General features: G+C 34.4%; 1 protein-coding gene and 1 pseudogene across 11 annotated transcripts in view; both read right to left on the bottom strand.

Moving 5' to 3' along the window:
- The window catches only part of MAST2 (microtubule associated serine/threonine kinase 2), a 178,475-nt gene that overhangs the window by 88,274 nt on the left and 72,889 nt on the right, over positions 1–17,312 (bottom strand). For 9 of the 11 annotated variants that reach the window (XM_039884734.1, XM_039884820.1, XM_039884751.1 and 6 more), the window contains exon 4: positions 6,788–6,819. In XM_039884734.1, the coding sequence (XP_039740668.1) occupies positions 6,788–6,819 (32 nt within the window). The remainder of the gene's footprint in view (positions 1–6,787; positions 6,820–17,312) is intronic. The other 2 variants (XM_039884741.1, XM_039884790.1) reach the window with 1 other exon arrangement.
- LOC120581168 (uncharacterized) lies at positions 4,217–4,335 on the bottom strand (annotated as a pseudogene).

Here is a 17,312-nt window from a genome sequence, read left to right as displayed (position 1 = left end):
ACCCTGCAGTCACCCTCAATTTCTCTTGCTCTCATATACCCAAACTATCAACAAATGTCAGCTTCCATTCCACAATATCCAGCTACTTCTCATCACCTCACCTGCTACAACCCTGTCTGAATTACCATGGCCTTGACTGAATTTTGTAAGTTTCTTCACTTACTTCTCTTTTACTCCTGCTCTCCCTACAGTCTGAGCAGCCAGTGATCTTGCTGAAACTTAAGACAACTATTTAAAAGGAAAAGAACAGTTCTTTCAACAAATGGTGCTGGGACAATAGTTATCCACATTCAAAAGAATGAAATCAGAACCTTACTTTATGTCATACCTAAAAATTAATTAATAATCAATAAAAGACTTAAAATAAGAGCTAAAACCCTGAAACCCTTAAAAGGAAACACTCGTTCTGTTTTCTTAGATTCAGTATTGTCTGTTTGGTATCCATTAATCACAGGGTCAAACTAACAGCCAAAGTCGTTTATATCTCCCCTGCAATCCAGCTTTTGCAGGTGTGCAAAAATCCTATTACAAACCTTTCAACTAATCCCGAGTCTATAATCCAACCACCTCCTTTATCAAACTCTCACACATCAAACCAATATTTCCCCTGCCCTATATCACTCAAGGCCAAGTACCAGACAACTAAAAATCACCGTATAGCCTAGAGCTCACTGACATTACTGAAAGTAGCAAATCTTACACTGTTTACCCTGCCCTGCCCTGCCCTGCCCTGCCTGCCCACTGCCCTGTCTTTCCTGCAGAAATCCCAATAAAGGCTTCGGCTTAGGCTTTCCCCTTTTCTGCCTCCTGACCAAACCTTTGTGTACTTTCTCCATGCATGCCCCCTCCTCTTGTGGAAACTGCAAGTAATAAATTCTTCTTTTAATAGCATTGATCTCTCTGTGTCATCACTCAGTTACCTTTATAAATTAATGCCCAGGAACAAATCAAACCTTGAAAGAGGGAATGGTTTCTTTGATATGCTATCAAAAGCACAATCAGAGAAAAAGAAGATAAACTGGACTTCAACAAAATTACAAACTTTTGTTCATAAAAGATCACTATCAAGAAAGTGAAACAACCCACAGAATAGGAAAAAATATTTACAAATCATGAATCTGATAAGGGTCTAGAATACAGAATATATAAAGTACCCTTACAATTCAGCAATAAAAAGACAAATAACTCAAATAAAAAATGGGCAAAGGACTTGAATAGTAATCTCTCCAAAAAAAGATATGCAAATAGCCAGTAAGTATATGAAAAAATTCTCGATATCCTTAGTCATTAGGGAAATGTAAATAAAAACCACAAGGGGAAACAAATTCATCAACCTTGTAGGATACAAAACTAACACAAAAAAATCATTTGCTAACAATAAACAATTAAAAAAAAAGAAACAATTTCATTTATAATAGCATAGTGAAGAGAAAACTATTTAGAAATAAATTCAGCTAAGGAAAAGATCTGCACATTGAAAACTATGAAACATATCTGAAAGAAATTAAAAATATTTAAATAAATTCTTTTAAAAATCCCGCGTTCACAGATAGGAAGATTTAATATTGTTAAGATGACATAGTACCCAAATTGATCTACAATCCAATACAACCCCTATCAAAATCCCAACCACGTTTTTTGCGGAAATAAACTCATTCCATCATTCATATGGAATCACAAGGGATCCTGAACAACTAAAACAATCTCAAAGAACAATGCTGGTACTTTGACTCCACACTTCCTGATTTCAAAACTTACTACAATTATACAGTGATCAAAACTGTGGTATAAGGACAAACATACAGACCAATGGAACAGAATAAAGAACCCAAAAATAAATCTTCAAATATATGGTCAAATATTTTTGACAAGGGTGCCAAGAACATTCAATGGGGTATGGACAGTCTTTCTAACAAATGGTCCTGAGAAAACTAGATACTTGTATGCAAAAGAATGAAGTCAGATACTTACTTTACACCATAAACAAAAATTAACTCAAAATGGATTAAGCACAACTAAATGTAAGAGCTAAAACTATTAAACTCTTAGAAGAAAACATAAAAAGTCTTTATGATGCAGGATTTGGCAATGATTTCTAGGGTATGACACCAAAAGCACAGGAAACAATAAAAAATAAATTAGACATTATCAAAATTAAAAACTTTTGTGCATCAAGGACACTATGAAAAGAGTTAAAACACAACCTCCAAAATGGGAGAGAATATATGCAAGTCATATATCTGATAAGAGCTTAACATTTAGAATATATAAAGAATTCCAACGACTAAATAAAAATAAACAAAGGACTTGATTTCTCCAAAGGTTCATAAATGACCAATAAGCACATGATAACATGCTCGACATCACTAGTAATTAGGAAAATACAAATTAAAAACAAAATGAGATACAACTTCACTCCTATTAAGATAGCTATTATTTAAAAAATGGAAACTAGAAAGTGTTGGCTAGGACATGGAGAAATTAGAACCCTGATGAGAATATAAAATTGTGCAGCTGCTATGTAAAGTAGTATGGTGGTTCCTCAGAAAGTTAAACATAGAATTCCCATACAATCCAACAATTCCACTTCTAGGTATCTACCCAAAACAACTGAAAGCAGGGACTCAAACAGACACTTGTACACCCATGTCCATAGAAGTATTCTTCACAATAGCTAAAAGGTGGAAGCAACCTAAATGTCCATCAACAGAAAATGGATAAACAAAATGTACATATATAAAACAATATTATTTACCCTTGAAAAGGAATGAAGTACTGACTAATGCTAAAAGATGAATCTTGACGAAATTACACTAAGTAAAAGAAGACAGATACAAGTGGCCACATATTTTATAATTCCATTTACATATGATGTCCAAAATAGGCCAATCTATTAAAACAGAGAGTAGATTAGTGGTTATACCAGAGGCTAGAAGAGTGTGGAATGGGTGGGGAATGACTGCTAGTGAGAAGGGGGTTTCTTTAGGGTGATGAAATGTTCTGAATTAAGACAGTGGTAATGGTTGTAAAACCTTGTAAATACACTAAAAACCACTGAACGGTATACTTTTAAATGGTGATTATATGGCATGTAAATTTATCTCAATAAAGCCCTTCCCCCTCCAAAAAAAGAAACCCTATGATGGATAACATAATTTTTCTGCTTTATGTCCCAATCAGTGTAAAATACAAAGTCAATTTTGTGGCCCACAAGGTACTACAAAATCTAGCCCCTGCCTCACATTCTTCTATGCCCCACCACCATAACACCACTGTTCACTCCCCAAGAGCCAATCCAGCCTCCTTGCTGTCCTCCAACATGCCAAACAAGTTCTTTCTTCAGGACCTTGGCACATGCTATGTCCTCTACCTGGAATGCTCTTCCCCAATATATATAAATAATATAAATATAAATACAAATACAAATATAAACACATATATAAATGTATATGTAAACATATATAAACATATATATGTATATATGTGTGTGTGTGTGTGTGTGTGTGTGTGTGTGATGTGTGATGATGATGTGTATATCTCAACATCCTCATTCTCTGCTCAAATGTCCTTAATGAAAATTCCTGGACAACACGATTTAATTTTCAATGCTTGCCCCACAAAAATACATATCCTCCTATCTCTTATCTGGCTTTATTTTTCTTCATATTACACAATATCATAAAGACAAACATATTATGTTTTTGTTTGTCTGTCTCTCTTGAATGGAAACTCCATGAGAGCAAGAACTTTGCTTAAACACTACTGTATCTCCGGTATCTAGGATAGTGCCCGCACATAATTTAAGAATTGAATAAATATATTATGATGGATGCATGGATAGATGGATTAATTTAAACAAATACATGGAGGCAAAAAGACAAACAGAAATATAGTAACTTGTGTACCAAAAAAACACCTAGTAAATAATGGTGCCAAGACCCAAACCCAACTCTATCTGGCTCTTAAGCACAACCTCTACATTTTTATGCTATACTTCCATTTACCAATTTGAGCCATTGGAGGAATTACTTTTGGGTGAAAGAGTGTGTATTTTGTATAATGCTAAGATATCACATACATCTAGAAATCTATTACTGAGTTCTGTCCATTTTATTTTATTTTTTTTAGGCAAGGCAACCCTTGGTTGGCCTCACAGATTGCAAGGACCTTGTCAGCTTACAATCCCTTATTATTATTATTTTCCTTAAATTTTTTACATCTACCGCACCTGGTCTTCCTAGGTGGTCTCCCATCCAAGTACTAACCAGGCCCGATTCTGTTTAGCTTCCGAGATCAGATGGGATTGTGCTTGTTCAGGGTGGCCTGGCCGTAGACAAGTTCTGTCCATTTTAATGCAATCACCACATTACATGGAAAAGCATAACAATTGAGAGCCTACAAAATTACTGAACTTCATTTATTTTATATTATTCAGGTATTTTCAAAATTATGCTAATTAAATGAACCTGACTCTTTCTCAAAAGACAAGGACACCAAACTAGCTGCAAACACTAAATTTCTCTGTGCCCACAAAGTATATTAGAGAGAATGTGCCAACAGAAATGGGCCTTTATACCTGGAATGGGCATACAGCAGGATCTGTTCCTGCAAGAGCCATCTGGGACAGAAGCAAACAGGGATATTACTAACATCCCTCTCCTTCCGACAATGATTCAAATTACAATTATAATAACTTTTAAAACTTTTTAGATTAGGCTACAAGGACAAGAAACAACAGGGCAAATGGTAAGTCACTTGTTAGCATTGGTTTCTCCAAAATATCACAAACTTTTAAGCGTTAATTAAACATATTCCAACATCTTATGCTTTGTGGTTCTTATCTTCCTGGCTTCTTTACTGCAAATGCTAAGCCGTCCTTTGCCTTCTATCGCACACTCCCTACAAAGACTTGCCCAGGTCTACGCAGATTAGTACCATGGAACTTCGATTATTTGAAATGACTAAGCATAAAGATCAGATAAGCCAACTCCCTCATTTTACAATGATGCAATTCAGGTCCAGAAACAGTAGTTCCTGCTGAAACCACACATGGCTTGTTAGTGGCAAAACGTAGATTAGTATCTATGTTTCCTGGCTTCTTTCCAGAATAAAACTTTTCTATTCCTCCAATATTAAAGATTAAAAGAAGTATTGTTTGCACTGAAGAACTTCTGGCTTACTTAACTACAAGTCCTGAATATAGAGGAATGTGTCTAATTGAATCTTATAACTTCAGAACTTAGAGCCCAACACATCACATACAGTAGGTATTAATATGTATTTATTGACTGATTAATTGCTTAAATGTGAATTACTTTATTTAAAAGTACTTATTTATTTCTGAACCTTATTAAATCTTTTAAGGCAGTTAGAGTAGGCCTAACTTTAGATACCACTGAAAAGAAATTCCTCTACTTTAAAACTAAAATGATCCAATAATTCCTCCAGTTTCAAATAAAAGTCATTTTGACAAGATATTCTTCCTTCTCCTCCTCAGCAAACTCCATTCATTGGAGGCACACTTTCCTGAAAGAAGCTACCTGTCTCAGGCCTTAATTCATTTCACCTAATTTTAAGCAAACGCAAATCTCAGAGAACTTCCAAATAGAACAAAAACAAAAACAAAAGCCAGAAATAGTAGGAAGTGACCAAATATTTGCTGAACATGATGCTGAAAAGCCACTCCCTCTCAGTTATGTATACCTACCTACTCGGTGTATCACTCCATTAAGAGTCCTGGTAGTGCCCTTGCTCAGTTTTTAGAGACTCGGGACACTTGCAAACCTAGACCTGAGATCCACTATTAGAACTAGATTTAAAGAAGGAAATGTGGCTCTTAAATAATAAAATTTATCCAAATTTAACCCAATATGTTTACAAGAATTCTAAAACTAACACACCTTAGAATAAAATTCTAAGAAGTGAAGCAACATCACGTATATTAAGTGATCCTTCTAATAGCTCTAAGAAAAAGAAAAACAAGTATCATGACCTTCATTTTACAGATAAGGCAACTGAGATTTAAGGAGATGAAGTGATTTGTCTATGTTTACAAAGCTAATTAAGTGACATAGCCAAGACTGAACCCTAGGAGTTTTCTGACTCATAACTCCTATCTCTCTATATCAAATCACAATGAGCTTTCATACACCAGACAAAGGGCTTTACAAAATTCTGACAGGACAACATAACCACAAGAACGTTTTTACAAAACAAAAACCTAAAGTGGCAGTAATAGAATTATCATATGGTTCGTACATTTAAAAAAATGCATATGATATATAAAGCATACTTAATACATACAAACATGGCTGTGTCCTCAATTACATCTCATATGTTTCTATAAAAAAAGTTTCGAAGCCATTGTTTTATCACAGCCCTAGTCCATCCCAAACTTAGCTGCTGCCCTTGCCCCAACTTGTCAGAGAAGTCGACCTCTCCCTTACTTAGTACCACGTTATGGGACAGATGTAGATGTCAATAGTTTCAAATTTAACATTCTCAAAAACTTGAGTTTACTAAAACTGAGTAAATCACAAAATAAGACTGTGATAGGTATTTAAGTGGCAGCTTTTCCCAAACACTAGGCAAAACTGAGACAAAGAAAAGGATTGGGGATGGGGAAGAGGGGGAGAGGGGAAAATGACCTAGCAAGAGAAGTTGACTAGCCTGCCCACTTCCCGGCCACGGTTGGAATTCACAGGAAAAGTACTCATAAATGGGATTCCTGGGAACAGTCCCCAGGAGATCATAATCATAAATCATGTGGTAATTATCATCTACTTACAAGCTGCCTCTTCTTGGAAGGCTCAACTCCTTCTGAAAAAAAAAACATAAACACATGTTAGGCAGAAAAAAAGGCCCATCTGAGTCCTACAGGTCTACACTAAATGTCCTAGGAGATTTATACTATTATCTTAATAATGGCAAAGACTAAATATTTCTAAATGATAACCCTTTCCTTTGTCTCTCAAATTTTAGTGAAATAAAGGACAGTCAGGTTAAGTATCACCTCTATTCTTCCTTCCCAAAAGGAATGTCTTGCAACACTTTATCCACTAGATGGAACCATCTCACCAATGTAGATTCCAGGCACTTCTTGGACCAGCTGATGAATTGTAAAGGATTCATATCATTAGCACCAGGGATATAAAAGAAATACAATGAGATCTTTTTTTAAAATACAAAATATTTTAGACACATAAATATGTATAGAAAACAATATAACAAAGAGATGATTATATGTACCAGTGGTATGAGAAAGGACTCTTATAATAACAGTTGGGGTCCCTGTGACTTGCTTTTCAAATCTATCAAATCCCACCTCCCACTAATCCCCACTTAACAATTATTCTTAATTTTCTGTTTATCTTTTCCATATGTATATTATGTTTTATTGCATATTCAATAATTAGTAGTATTATTTTTAAATTATATATCATGGTTTCAAATTGTATATATTCATCTGCTGACATCAATCAACATAATTGGGAGATTCACTCATGTGGATGTACAGTTGGCCATTGAGCAATGCAGGGGTTAAGGAGCATCGACCCTCCCAGGAAGTCGAAAATCCATGTATAACTTCTGATTCTCCCAAAACTTTACAGTTGTCCCTTGGTATGCACAGGGCATTAGTTCTAGGATTCTCTATAGATAACAAAATCCAAGGATGCTCAAGGCCCTCATATAAAATGGCATATAACAATGCATACAGTTGGCCTTCCATATCCATACATTCCCAACTGTGAATGAAAAATACTGTTTTCTGTCTGTAGTTGGGTGAGTATACAGAAGCAAAACTCAGGGATACAGAGGGTTGACTGTATATTGAAAAACATCCATGTATAAGTGGACCCTTGCAATTCAAATCCGTGTTGTTCGAGGATCAACTGTATTTCACTTTAGTTATTAATCTACAGTACAGTACAGTACAGTAGTCCAGTCTATAAATTTTTAAAAATATTTATGCACTCTCCAGTAAATGAAAACTTAATTTCCTTTCCACATTCTTCTTTTCCATCGAAACAGTGCTCCTATAAACATACTTATACTTATTGCCTCATGCACATGTATAAGAAGCTTCTTAAGCATGTACTCTTTGATGTGGAACTGAGTCACTAAGTATCAGATGTTGCTCCCCAAAACAACTAAACCAATTTATCCTCCCCTCTAACACTTAAGAGTTCTTATCAGATCTGTCTCCCAAACTCCTGATACTTGTAACCAACAGCCTACTCAATATCTCAAATCCAACATGCCCAAAACTGAACTCATTCTTTCCATTAAAAATGACTCCATCAAAGCCTTTACACATCTCAGATAATGGTAATTCTATTCTTCTGGTTGTTCAGAACAAAATCCTGGACGTCTGGACTCCACTGTTTTTCAAATACCCCACACCCCATCCATCAGAATTTTTAAGGGCTCTAACTTTAAAATACATCCAGAATACAACCATTATTGCACTATCTCCACAGACATATGCTTACAATACCTTAAACAAAAGCCTTAGATTTAGCCATGTTTTAAAAATTGGAATTGGGGGGAGGGGGTATTAATGTAATAGCATATACGTATCACATATTCTATAACATCCTCAACAAAAACTAGGGCAGCAACAAAATGCATTAAGATTTCTGTAGCAAAATGTATGATTGCCATAGTAGATGTGATTAAAAAAAACCTAGAGTCTCAGTTCAATTTTGTCACCAAAAAAGTTCAAGTTAGGTAAAGTTTTGCTGCTAAAAAAGTTATGAAACACCCTCTAGGTATTTGATATTGCAATCTAAGCCACCATGGTCCCTCCCTGGCATCTCAACCATCTCCTAACTGTTATCCCATTCCTGCTTCTACCCTTCTCCCTCTATAGAGTTTATTATCTATATAACAGAGTGATCCTTTTAAAGGTCAGTTAGATCACAATACTCTAGCTGAAAACCCTCAAATGGCTCCTCATTTCACTCAACAGAAAAAGTATTAATCCATATAAAGACCTAGTAGGGTAAACCATCACTTTGATGCAGCCAGACTGGACACTATTGTTTGCAAACACATAAGGTATTCTTTAGTCTTCAGGCCTTATCCTAATCTTTGCACTCTTCCTATAATGTTCTTCTTCCCCAAATATCTCCTTGGCTAACTCCTTAACAGCCTTCAAAATTCTTGGCTCAATTTTCACTTGAGTTCTTAATGAAGCCTACTACCTGAGAGCCATTTGTAATATTCTAATTTACTTTCCACCTCATCACTTTTTTACTCTGCTCATTTTCTTTTTTACTTATTACCAATACCCTTTTATCGCTTCTAATATAATATGTAAATTTATTATTTGTTATGTTTATTATTTTCTGCCTTCCCCCAAGAGAATCTAAGCTTCCTGAGGGTAAAAATCTTAGTTTGTTTTATTTACTAATGCATCTCAACTTAAAACAATGATTGGCATGTAGTAAATGCTCAAAAAATATTTGTTCAACAAACTGTTTCACATATTCTCCAATACTTGGTATTGTTAAACTTTTTAATTTTTGCCAATCTAATGGCTCTGATCATATCACAGTATACTTTTAATTGTCATTTCCCATAATTACTAATGAAATTAAGCAGTGTTTCATGAGGGCCATGAGGGTTTCCTCAACTGCGAACTGCTTATTTATATCCCTGACCCATTTTGCTATTAGAGTGTCTGCCTTTTTACTTACTGAGTTATAGATGTCTACTTGATAATTATATAACTGGTTAATAATTATTTGTAGGTTATATTTATTGAAAATGTTCTCTCAGACTTATCTTTTTACTTTTTTTAAATGGAATTACAAAAGAACTTAATTTTTATATAGTCAAATTTATCAATCTTTCCTTTATATTCTGACCTATTTTTATACATAAGAAATACATCCCTGACACAAAAAAAACATAGATATATTTTCTTACATTTTCTACTAAAAGAATTTTAGGTTTACTTTTCATACTAAGTTTGTTAATGTACTTGGAATTTATTTTTGAATATATATAGAGTTAGGAACCCGTTACATTTTTTTCCTCTATGGATGATCAATTATCCCAGTCCATTTATTAAATGATATGCAACATCAGTTCTGTCATATATTAAATTTCCATATGTGCAGGCAGGGGTGTCTTTCTTGACTCTCTTTTCTGTGGCACTGTACTGTCAATCCCTGTGCCTCACATTGTTTAACTAATAAAGCTTGACAATAAATCTTGATATTTGTAAGGCAAATTCACCCACATTGTTATTATTCTGAAAAATTATGGGAGATATTCTTGGGGCTATGCTCTTCCATATAAATTTTAGAATCAACTTAAATAAAAAGTTTGACATTGTACTCAATCTAGAGTTGACATGAGGATAACAGACATAGTTACAGTACAGACAAGGGCTATATAAGAAACATGGTACATCTCTCCATTTATTTAGGTCTTTCTTATATGTCTTAATAAATTTTGTTACTTTTTCATATAAAGATTATACAAATCATGTGTTAGATTTATTCCTAGACAGCTTATATTTTCTTGTTGCTATTACAATGTATTTCTTAAAGTCATATTTACCAAGAATTGTATTTCATTACACCAGTAACATCATTTTCCTTCCAATATATTATGAAATTTTTTCAAACACAGAAAAGTTTAAAGACTTGTACAGCAAACATCCATATACCCACAACCTAGATTGTATAGCTGTGAACATTTTACAATATTTGCTTTATGACATACTTAACCATCTATCCATCCATGTTTTTTAAATATATCTTAAAGTAGACTGCAGACATCAGTACACATGTCAATATGTATATCATTAACCAGAAGTCAGTATTTGTTTACAATTATTTCTTTTTTTGGTGAATTTACAAATACAACTATAAATATAGTTAGGTGTGCCAACTGATAAGTGTGATAAATGTGCACACTCAGGTAATCCAAATTCCTATTAAAATACAGAATATGTCCATCAATCCAGAAAGTTCCATTGTGTCCTTTCTAGGTAAATCCCCAACAAACCACTATTCCTTCACCCCAAGCAAATACCATTCTCATTTTTTCACCATAAATTAATTGTGCCTCAGAACTTTGTATGAATGGAACTTTTTATATAAGTATGAACCTTTTATATAAGCCTTCTTTCACTCAGCATAATGTTTTAGAAATTTTTCCGTGTTGTTGTATATAATGGTAGCAATATGCGATCATATGAATATACCAAAGTTTATTTATCTTTTCTCCTACTAATGAACATTTGGGTTATTTCAAGTTTTTAAGTATTAACATTCCTGTATAAATCCTTTAATAGACCTGTGTTCCTTTTGTCTTAGATAAATATCTAAGAGTGGAATTGCTTGGTTATGGGATGGGTATATGTTTAGTTTTGTAAGAAACTACCAGATCTTTTTCTAAAGTAATTATACCATGGTACATTCCCGTTAACCATGTGTGATAGTTTCAATTGCTCCACATTCCAGCTAATAAAATGCTACACTCACTAATAATGTAAGAATTGCCCTAATTCATGCCAAAAATTCCAACTGTTCTATATTCACACCAATATATGACATTAGTATTTTAAACTTTAGCCAGTCTAGTGAGTGTGTAGTGGTATCTCGTTTTGGTTTAATTTGTAATATTCTGATGACTGATGATGTTGACTATCTTTTCATGTGTTTACCAGCCATGTACATATTCTTTAATGAAGTATTTAAAAATATTTTGTCTTTTTATAACTAGGCTATTTGTCTTTTCATTATTGAGTTGGGAAAGTTTGTCATATATTCTAGATAGAAGTCCTTTGACGGATACGTTTGATGAATATTTTCTCCAACTCAGTGGCTTGCCAGATAGAGTTATAAGTGGTGTCTTTTGATGAGTAAAAGTTTTCAATTTTGATAAAGGTCAATTTGTCAATATGTTTAATGGTGAACACTTTCAGTATTTTTAGCTAAGAAACCTCTACCCATGCCAAGGACACAAAAATATTTTCCTATATTTTATTTCTAGATGCTTTACCATTTTAGCCTTTATGTTCAGGTCTATAATCCATAAGAAATAATTTTGGGGTCATATGAAAGATAGAGTTATGGTTCATTTCTTTCACATGGATATATCCACTTACTCCAGCATCATTTATTGAAAATAGTATCTTTTCCTCAACAGATTGCTTTGTTGAGAATCAAATTATAATAGAATGGGCTCTTTCTGGGCTCTCTACTTCACTCTATTGATCTGTTTTTCTACCCTAAGGCAGCACCATACTTTCTTAATTCTGTAGCTTAATATTAGATATTGAAGTAAGATCATGTAGCCTTTTAACTTTCTTCTTCTTTTTGAAGATTGTTTTAGATATTATAAATTCTTTGCATTTCCATAAAATTTTAGAATTAGATTATTATTAACTTCTACCAAAAAAGCCTGCAAGGATTAGAGACCAATTTGGAAAGAAATGATATCTTAATATTTAGTTTTCCAATCTATGAACATCGTGTTGCTCCATTTACTTAGCTCTTCTTTAATTACTCTAAGCAATATTTTACAGATTTCAGAAAAAAGTTCGTACACTTATTTTATTAATCTTATCTCTAAGTAGATATTTTTGAAGTTATCATAAATAAAAATTTTTATGTCATTTTCCAATTGATTGTCCTTAAAGTTCTGCCTAGGAACCCTCCTCTCCAAATACATTTTTCAGATAACTCCCAAATTTCTATGCCCATCCCAGATTTCTCTCCTGAGCTCTACAGTTACATATACAACTACTTTGTCCTTAACATGTCTAAAAACTCAATATATCTTCTACTCATTCATATTCCTCCTTTGTTTTCCATTTCAGTGATGGTACTGTCAAATCTAGAGTTATTCTTGATTCTTCATTATCACCCTACAGAACCAATTATTCATCAAGCCCTGCCAATTTTACCTGGAAAATATCTATCTTCAGTCTGTCAATTTCGCTTTATCTCCACTGCCATGTCACCTAAGTCTAAGCCAATATCATCCTACAATATCTTCCTAATTGGTCCCCCTTTAATTTAGCTTTGTTCTCCTTAATTCTTAATGTTGAATTAATGTAAATATCATGTAATTAATATCTGCTTTCTAGGTGACACTATACGAATTTAATAAAACAAATACTGTGTAGTCTAAAATATCTTTAAACAATACAAAACTAACTGGGTCATTCTTCTTCTTAAAAATCAATGAGGAGGATTTCAAAAACATGGTAGAGTGATAGATGTTCCCAGATCTCTCCCCTTGAAACAACAATAAGCTGGACATCTAAAACTCAACAAAAAACACCCAAACTGCACACCAGCATGTCTGAGCGTGGGATCTGCACCACAGGTCAGAACCCCGGGTGTCAAGCAGTGGACTGGGAAAAATAAAGAAGCTGCCTCTTGCAGAGCTCCCTGCATGAGAAGAGGTAGGGGAGAAGGAACGGCAATTCCCTGAAAAACTCTGCCTGAAAAGCTGTGAGCTCCCTGTGGCAGGCAGCAGGGCCTAGTCATCAGGGAAGAAAGCAGAGAAGCCGACGGCAGAGAAACAACAGTTGATTTTAACCAGCCATGGTTGTAAAACCGAGGCTGACCTGCAACCCCCCACTCCCCAACATTCCCCCTTACCCTCTGAGACCAATCACCGTGGAGCCCCAGGGGCTCTGAGCAAATACTACCAAAACTGTTGCTAGCACTGACAGGGACTGACACTGAGAGTAGCGAGTGTGCTTAAATATCTATAAGAAAATAAAAAGGCATTTTTAAGGCTTTATATAAAGCAGGGATCCAAGAGGCTTAGATACCACCTACTGGTAATCAAAAGAAAAGCGCCTGCTTTGCAGCAGGCTAAAGAAAACTTTTATATAATAAATCTTCTTTCTGGAAAAAAAGCAGAATACATTTCCATTAATGCCCAGGTGGAGAAATAGTCCATGAAACACCATGAACAACCAAAGTGACAAGACAGCTCAGAAAGAAAGAGAAAAATCTCCAGAAAATAAGCTTACAGACATAGAAACAAGCAACTTAAATAACAGAGAATTCAGGATGATACTTCTGAAAAAACTCAGTGAGATCCGAAACGAGTCATATCAACTATTTCAGGAAATGAAAAAACACCTAGATGAGCAGAGCAAGGAGACTGAAACCCTCGAAAAGAACCAAATAAAACTTCTGGAGTTGAAGAACACACTGCGAGAGGTGAAAAAATGAAATAGCAAACTTGAGAAATAGAGTCAATCAAATGGAGGAAAGGATCAGTGATAGCAAAGACAGAAATCTAGAAATAAATCAAAAAGAAGAGAGAAAATGAAGAATGAAAAATAATGAAAGAGAAATTCAAGAACTAGCTGATACCATCAGAAGAGGAAGTATAAGAATAATGGGTATTATCGAAGGCAAGAAAAAGGAGCAGGGACTAAGAAGTATTTTCAGACAAACAGTATACGAAAATTTCCCAAATCTAAGGAATGAGCTGGAGCTTGGAACTCAAGAAGTCAACAGACACTCAATTATCTTAGCCCAAAAAGGCCTTCACAAGACACAATGTATTAAAATTATCAAAAATCAACGACAAAGACAGAATTCTTAGGGCAGCCAGAGAGAAGAAAATGGTAACTTATAAAGGTAAACCCATTAGGTTATCCTTGGACTTATCAGTGCAAACCTTACAAGCCAAAAAGGAATGGAATCGAATATTTAAACTATTAAGTGAAAGGAACTACCAGCCTACAATAATATATCCAAATAAGCTCTCCTTTAGATATGAAAGAGAAATAAAGACCTTTCCAGACATACAAAAATTGAAGGAATTCTCCACTACAAGGTCTGTACTACAGGAAATACTGAAAGGGGTCAGCTCACCTAAAACAAAATGACAAAAAAAAAAAATAATAATAATAATAATAAAAAACACGTCATTAAGGGTAAAGTGACTATCAGGCAAATAGAAGCAGAGGAGTGCAACCTTTACTAAGAACATGGCTTTATAAGCTTAAATAATAAGAAGAGAATTGCTATAGCAAGACAGTAATGAACATTCAGCATACATAGGAACAAATTGAGATAACAATGACTAAAAAGGGGGAATTCAAAGATCCAAGTTTGCAAAAGGGAATGGAGATAAGTCACATGCAGAAGAAAACAGACGATTATATATACATATCCATCCTTTATATATTCATAATGGTAACCACACACAGAAGATTCAGAACTGAAGTACATTACATAAAACAAGAAGAACCAGAGAGAAAACCCACAAAAGCCAACCAAAATAAAGAAAACAGAAAAACAAGGACAAGGAAGAAATGGAAACACTGAACTACCAGAAAGCAAAAGATAAAATGGCTATGAGAAGATCTCATATTTCGATAATCGCCCTAAACGTAAATGGACTGAACCCACCAATAAAAAGGCACAGAGTTGCAGATTGGATCAAAAAACAAAACCCAACCATATGCTGCCTCCAGGAGACACATCTCAGTTCCAAAGACAAACACAGATTCAAAGTGAAAGGGTGGAAAATGATATTTCAAGCAAATAGCATTCAGAGAAAAGCAGGAGTAGCGATACTAATAGCAGATGAAATAGACTTCAAAAAAAAAAAAAGGTAAAGAAAATACTTAGGGACAATTCACAATGATAAAGGGAATCATGCACCAAGAAGACATAACACTTATTAGTATCTATGCTCTCAATCAGGGAGCTCTGAAATATGGAAAGCAATTACTAACAGAACTAAAGGGAGAAACAGATCAAAACACTATCGTAGTAGGGGACGTAAATGCCCCATGTTGGTTATGGTCAGATCATCCAAACAGAAAATCAATATGGAAATAACATCCTTAAATGACACAGTAGACCGAATGGACATAATTGACATTTGCAGAGCCTTCCATCCCAAAACACTGCTTAGACATTCTTCTCTAGTGCACATGGAACATTCTCAAGAATCAACCACATACTGGGACACAGAGATAGTCTCAACAAATATAAGAGGGTTGAAATCATACCAACCATATTCTCTGATCATAATGCTTTGAAACTAGAGATCAACCTTAGAAGGAAATCAGGAAGAACCACAAACACATGGAGATTAAACAACATGCTACTGAAGAATAACTGGGTCAGAGAAGAAACAAAAAGAGAGATCAAGAGATACATAAAAACAAATGATAATGACAGTTCAACATAACAAAACTTTTGGGACATGGCAAAAGCAGTCATAAGAGGAAAGTTCATATTATTACAGGCTTATCTCCAAAAACAAGAACAAGCCCAAATAACCTAACACTTCATCTTAAAAAAAAACTAGAAAAGGAAGAAAAAATGAAGCCTAAAGTCAGCAGAAGGAAAGAAATAATAAAAATTAGAGCAGAAATAAATGAAATTGAAAACAAAACAAAACAAAACACAGAAAAAATAAATACAACCAAGAGCTGGTTCTTTGAGAAGGTTAATAAAAGTGACAAACCCCTGGCTAGACTCACTCAAGAAAAAAGAGAAAGGGCACAAATAAACAAAATCAGGGGTGAAAGAGGGGAAATTACGACTGACATCGCAGAAATACAAAGGATCATACAAGAATACTATGAAAAAGTATATAACGCCAAGTTTAATAATCTAAAAGAAACGGACCAGTACTTAGAAAAATACAACTTTCCTAGATTGAATCAAGAAGAACTGGAAAATCTAAACAGACTGATTAGCAGTCTGGAAATTGAAACAATCATCAAAACCCTACCAAAAAGTAGAAGTCCAGGACCAGATGGCTTTACCAGTGAATTCTACCAAACATTCAAAGAAGATTTAATACCTATTCTCTTCAAACTCTTTCAAAAAGTCGAAGAGGCAATACTTCCCAACTCATTTTATAAGGCCAGTATTACTCTGATACCAAAACCTAGTAAAGATAACGCAAAAAAAGATAACTACAGACCAATATCTCTCATGAATACAGATGCAAAAATCCTAAATAAGATTCTAGCAAACCAAATACAGCAACATATTAAAAAGATTATACGCCACAATCAAGTGGGCTTCATCTTAGAGGAACAGAGATGGTTCAACAACGCAAATGAATTAATGTGATACACCACATAAACAAATTAAAAACTAAGAATCATATGATCATATCACTAGATGCAGAAAAAGCCTTCGACAAGATACAGCATCCATTCATGATCAAAACACTTAACAAAATCGGTATAAAAGGAAAATACCTTAACATAATAAAGACCACCTATGACAAACCCTCAGTCAACATTATACTTAATGGTGAAAAACTAAAAACCTTCCCTCTAAGATCAG

The sequence above is a fragment of the Pteropus medius genome, unplaced genomic scaffold, assembly GCF_902729225.1.
Source record: "Pteropus medius unplaced genomic scaffold, Ma_sr-lr_union100, whole genome shotgun sequence".
Taxonomy (NCBI): domain Eukaryota; kingdom Metazoa; phylum Chordata; class Mammalia; order Chiroptera; family Pteropodidae; genus Pteropus; species Pteropus medius.
This window is presented reverse-complemented; position numbering and strand designations above follow the sequence as displayed.